The following is a 6,188-nucleotide window of genomic DNA, read 5'->3' as shown; positions in this document are numbered from 1 at the left end:
AAAGAGTGATGACACTTTCATATGAAAATATGAATGAAGAATGTCTCATACCTGAGATATTTTTAAAAGAAGCTTACACACCGTTCATGCAGAAAGTTAAAGTCTTTTTAAAAGAACACTATGCATTAAAGTACAATATTGAACTCCATGCTTTATATGCCAAACCCAATTTGGATGATTTGGAAAACACGCCATTAGAGGTGAAAACTTTTCAAACCAAGATGGAAGAAATTTTGAATATAAGCGATTTTGAATCTACATTTTCAAACAAAATTATGAACATCAGAAAAAAATCAGAAGAATTCCAGGAAAAAGATAGTGGTTGGACTTTAGTTCAATTAATAAAAGTTTATCTAAATTTAAATAAATATCAACCTCTAAAGGGTTCATCATATATAGAACTGCCAAAGAAATTACATTTAAAATATGCATGCATAAACGTTAAAAATGCTGATGAATTCTGTTTTAAATGGGCTATAATCTCAGCAATTGCTGATTTTAAAAAAGATGCTGGTCGTCCATCTAAGTATAATGTAAATATCGAAGCCGAAAATATCACTGTGAAAGGTAACAGCTTGAATTTCAAAGGGTTATGCTTCCCATTAAAAGTAAAAGATATATCAATCTTTGAAATAAATAATCCAAATATTAGCATTAATGTATTTGGATATGATGAGAGCATTAAATTGATTGTGGGACCTTATTATAAAAGCAAAGTTAAAAGGTCGAAACACATCAATCTATTGTTTCTTCAGAAAAATATTGCACATAATACCATATGTCATTATATATGGATCAAAAATATTTCAAGGTAAGTGAAATATCGAAAAAATCAAACTTTGTTTATTTCTACATACATACATTTTATTTATTATTCATATAATCGCAATGTGTTTTACAGATTGATTAGATCTCAGCAAACGAAACATGAATCAAAAATATTTGTATGTGATGATTGTCTCCAACATTTTCATCATCAAGACAAGTTGGATTTACACCAGAAGATTTGCAGTCAGCTGGTTTTCCGTGTACCCACACCAGATAAGTCCATTTTAGAATTTAAAAATTACAAAAATAAATTCGATGTACCTTTTGTTATATATGCCGACTCAGAATGCATATTTGAAAATATTCAAACTTGTATTCCGAATGGGAACAAATCGTCCACAACATTAGTTGATAGACATATTCCCTATGCATTTTCCTATTTTATAAAATCTAATATCAACAATAATGACTTAAGTCATAAGCTACGTCATTTTAAAGGCATAGACGCTGCTAAATTGTTTGTAGAATCATTAGTTGCAGATGTCAAATCTTTAAATGATAATTATTTAAAGGAAATTATACCGATGACACCCTTAACCGTAGAGGAAAATTTAGATTATGCTTTGAATGATATATGTCATATTTGCTTTAAACCGATTGCAAATGAAATTAAAGTAAGAGACCACTGTCATTTAAGCGGTAAATATAGAGGACCAGCTCATAATTCTTGTAATCTTAATGCCAAAACACCTAAATTGTTCCCAGTAATTTTTCACAATTTTTCTTCATATGATTGTCATTTATTTGTGAAAGAGCTCAATAATATTGACGATGGCCCCATTAACATTATTCCCCTAAATAAGGAATTATATATATCTCTATCAAAAACTATAAAGAGTGATAAAGGGGACAATATTGAAATTAGATTTCTAGATTCATATAGGTTTATGCCATCAAGTTTGGATAGTTTAATACAAAATTTAACAAAAGATGAATTAAAAATTGTTAAAGAGTTTTATTCAGAAGATGAAAATCAATTCAATTTATTAATAAGAAAGGGCGTCTTTCCATACAATTATTTAAATTCTTTAGAAAAACTCAAAGAAACTTGTCTGCCAAGCATAGATGACTTCTATAACAAACTAACTGATTCCAAATGCTCTATAGAAGATTATACACATGCCCAAGAAGTTTGGAGTAAATTTGAATGTAAGACATTAGAAGATTATTTAATGGTATACTTAAAAAGTGATGTTTTATTATTAGCAGACGTATTTGAAAATTTCAGGTCAGTTTGTAAAAGCATTTATAAATTGGATCCATGCCACTATTATACAGCACCAGGCCTATCTTGGGATGCTATGCTAAAAATAACTGAAATTAAATTGGATTTGCTTACTGACATTGAAATGATTCGGTTTCTACAAAAAGGTATTAGAGGTGGAATAGTTCAATGTTCTCAAAGGTATTCTTCAGCCAACAACAAATATCTTTCTGATTATGATGAGAAACTTCCTTCTAAATACTTGACATATTTAGATGCAAATAACTTGTATGGTTGGGCAATGTCAGAAGCTTTGCCAGAAGGCAAGTTTGAATGGTTAACAGATATTGATAATTTTTCATTGGAAACGATTCCAACTGATTCGGATATTGGATATATATTGGAAGTTGATTTAATATATCCAAAAGAAATCCATGATTACCACAATGATTTACCATTCTGTTGTGAAAACAAAACTCCACCCAATTCGAATGAAAAAAAATTACTCATTGATTTAAATGATAAATGCGAGTATGTAATTTACTATAAAAATTTACAACAATGTTTAAAACATGGTTTAAAATTAAGTAAAATACATAGAATTTTAAAATTTAAACAATCCAATTGGCTACAGAAGTATATTTCATTGAATAATTTGCATAGGACAAATGCAAAAAACACGTTTGAAAAAAATTTCTTTAAATTATTAAATAATGCGGTTTACGGTAAAACAATGGAAAACGTGGATAAACGTAAAAACATTAAAATAGTGAATGCATGGGAAAGTGATGGTAAAAGACCTGGAGCTCGAGCTATGATTGCCAAGCCAGAATTTCATTCATATAGCATATTTGATGAGAATATGATTGCAATCCAACTAAATAGAACTTTTTCATATTATAATAAACCAATTTATTTAGGATTTACAATTCTAGAGCTTTCAAAATGGAAGATGTATGATTTCCATTATGATTATATTTTGCCTAAATATAAATCCAAAGTACAACTTAATTATATGGACACAGATTCATTCATTTATACAATACAAACGGATGATTTCTATAATGATATATTAAATGATATCGATACAAGATTCGATACATCTGAATATGAAATTAATAATCAATTTGGTATCCCACAAAAGAATAAAAAGGTATTAGGGATGATGAAGGATGAAAACAATGGCATACTTATGAAGGAATTTGTGGGTTTAAGAGCAAAGATGTATTCATTTAAAACGGAAGATTTAAAAGAAACCAAAAAAGCTAAGGGTGTCAAAAGAAATGTTAGCAATAAATTGAGTCTGTCCGACTATAAAGATTGTTTATTAAATCATAAAATTTATTATGCAAATATGCATGTTTTTAAGTCAATATTACATGATTTGTACACAGAATATAAAACAAAAGTTAGTTTAAGTTTTTTAGATAATAAACGTTTCATATGCAATGATAAAGTAATACCCTAGCTTGGGGTCATTACATGCAAACTGTTTTGGAAAATAATGATGACGAAAATTGCAAGAAAATAGACAATGGAAATAGAATATTAATTTTTTTTTTGAATTTTTTTTATACACATATGTAATTAAATTATTGTTATTTATTTGTTTTTTAATAAAAATAATAAATGTAAAAAAATAAAAAATATTCATAAATTTAGTAAATAAATTATAAATTTTAAGTAAATTATAAAGATTACATTTCTATGTAAATAATAAAACAATATTATATATTTTTTTTATCATTAAATGTGTTTTATCTATCTATATATATAAAAATGAAATGGTCCATGTATGTAATGTCATCACGTTTATTTTATTTTTTTTTTATTCGATTCGAAATTTTCAGGATATAGTTTGTAAAGAACAAAAATTCCGGGTAAAACTCGGAAATTTTTTTTTGTGAGTCCAGTTAACTGTTATAAAAAAGCTCCCTAAAGTATGCAGTACAAATTTAGATATTTTATTTGCAAATAAATGAGACAGGCAGGTGTATGTGGGTTGGAGAAACTTGAAGAACTAACATTAGTAAATGCCACCGGGTCAACTAGTATCGAATAAAATAAAGTAACTTAACTACATATTTATAATTTCATGAATAACAAACACTGACTATTGATATTCTAGACCATTGGTAGGCAAAAAGAGGCATTTAATTTGTGTGCTCTTTTGGGTAAAAAATAAAATATCCACAACAACATCAAGAAACTGAATGAATTGTGTGTATTTTTACGCTCTATTACGCTCTTTTGTTCACATTCGGGTTGTTTGACGAAAATCATCGTAACCTGAACAATATGAACGCCTACCATGGTTCTAGACTTTCCACCAATGCACAGTTTCGAAACGTCAATTTGAAGGGTCCATTTCTAAAAAAAAAAAATTTGATTTTGCAAAAATAGTCAAAAATGGTATGTCTTGAGTTACAAAACATTTATTTTGGTAAATATCCCAGTCGAATCCCACTTTAAGGTCCATTTCGAAAAAAAAAATTTAGATTTTGCAAAAAAAAAAGTGAAAAATTTTATGTCTTGAGTTACAAAATATTTATTTTGATAGATATCCCATTCGAATCCCACTAAGCCAACAAAAATATTTTAAATCAAAAGACCTAAGCTTTCTTTTAACCAAAAAAAATATTAAAAAGGGTTCAATTTTGAAAAAAAAAGTCAACAAAGTTTTTGATTTAGCAAAAAAAAAATCTTTTTTTTCGAAAGATTGAATAAATAGCTATCTAAACTATTTGGTACAAATTTGGCTAAGAACAATAGGTAGCAAGTTACTTTTGTTATCATTTTTTGTTTCAGTGATTTTTCAAAAGCATTACCAGTAGAGTTTTTTCTTTTCCCGGGAAATCGGGATTAATTTAGAAATTTCCCGGGATCCCAGTAATTCCCACATAGAACAAATTATTAAATTTTAAGAAGGTAGAATTCGTTAAAAAGCTAATCATTTTTTTTCTTTCGTTTTAAAATGTAATTGAATACGAATATAATCTACCTTCCTTAGATTCCAATTAATTATGTTAATTCGCAAATATATAAAAAAAATATATAGTTTTTATTAATTTTGAATTGGCTGGCAATGTTTTGCTTATTAAATCAAAAATTATTTAAAGATGTTAATTAAAACTTGAAGAAATCCTATTCCAAAAATTATAATTTTACTTTTTGTGAAAATGCTATATACTAAAATAATTCCACTTTCGATTGGAATAGCATTCTGTTACAGCCCTCAACATTCACGAGTTTTTGGAAAACTCTTGATCCTTGAAATCAGTTTTCTGAAGACCCCAGATCATAGGGTACAACTAGAGCCGCAACTGAGAGTAACAATAATTATTCTCTTCACATGTACTTGTGATGTGTGAATTCAACATCTTGTGAGAGAATTAAACACATCAAAATACTTGAAATTTTAAATTTGATTTTCCGACTAAATATAGACCGAACCACTTTATTACACTTCTACACAATATTTGGCAATTTTTTTGAATACTTTGCAGGACACTTTTATTTCCAAAACACATTAATTTTGCTCAAATGAAAAAAAATATTGTTACGAAATTGTACTTGAATTCAAATATAACGATTTTAACGGCTGATTTAAAAGTAGCATAATGCTTTCAAGTAACAGTGCTGTAAAACTGTAACATATCTGTGGGCATTGTTAAATAAAAGCTTTCAGTTGATTTGATTGTAAGTTGGCAACGCTGTATTCGAGTTCGAATAATCAGTTAAAGAACATTGTAGAAAGTACACCACAGATGGCGTATGATCTAGAATATTCGAACTTTGACAGTTAAAGAGCTTTCTAGATGGTAATGCAGTGTTATAAATAGTGGCAGAGGTTGCAGTCGTTAGTGAGTTTATCAGAGACGCTTTTCGAATAAACATCATCTAAGTGCCTTAAAGTGTGTTGTGTTTTTCATGTAAATTCGTGTACATTATAAATTGTGTCTGTAATTCTGAGAATTTATAAACGTGTATAAAAAACATTGAGTGGCTATTTAATTCTGTTGTTGTTGTACATTTCAAAGAAATAAAGAGTTGTTACAATTTTCAAACTACTAAACGGCTTTTATTTGCAATCAAAAGTATCCGGTTTATTTAAAGGAAATAAACCAAACGTTTTGAAAAGGTTAAAACGTAACAA

General features: G+C 28.0%; 1 protein-coding gene across 1 annotated transcript; it reads left to right on the top strand.

The window, feature by feature from the left end:
• On the top strand, window positions 1-3,519 carry LOC135957648 (uncharacterized). The gene is made up of 2 exons (XM_065508434.1): window positions 1-811; window positions 902-3,519. The coding sequence occupies exons 1-2, from the start codon at window positions 9-11 to the stop codon at window positions 3,498-3,500; spliced, it is 3,402 nt and encodes a 1,133-aa protein (XP_065364506.1). The 5' UTR covers window positions 1-8; the 3' UTR covers window positions 3,501-3,519.
• The last annotated feature ends 2,669 nt before the right edge of the window (window positions 3,520-6,188 follow it).

The sequence above is a fragment of the Calliphora vicina genome, chromosome 4, assembly GCF_958450345.1.
Source record: "Calliphora vicina chromosome 4, idCalVici1.1, whole genome shotgun sequence".
Classification (NCBI taxonomy): domain Eukaryota; kingdom Metazoa; phylum Arthropoda; class Insecta; order Diptera; family Calliphoridae; genus Calliphora; species Calliphora vicina.
The sequence above is the reverse complement of the archived record's forward strand: the minus strand, read 5'-3'. Positions and strand labels throughout refer to the sequence as shown.

Bases quoted from the DNA above. Each gene is read 5' to 3' on its own strand.
- LOC135957648 (XM_065508434.1), top strand. From the start codon at position 9: ATGACACTTTCATATGAAAATATGAATGAAGAATGTCTCATACCTGAG. The intron at 812-901 runs GTAAGTGAAATA...TGTGTTTTACAG, and splicing joins TGGATCAAAAATATTTCAAG to ATTGATTAGATCTCAGCAAA.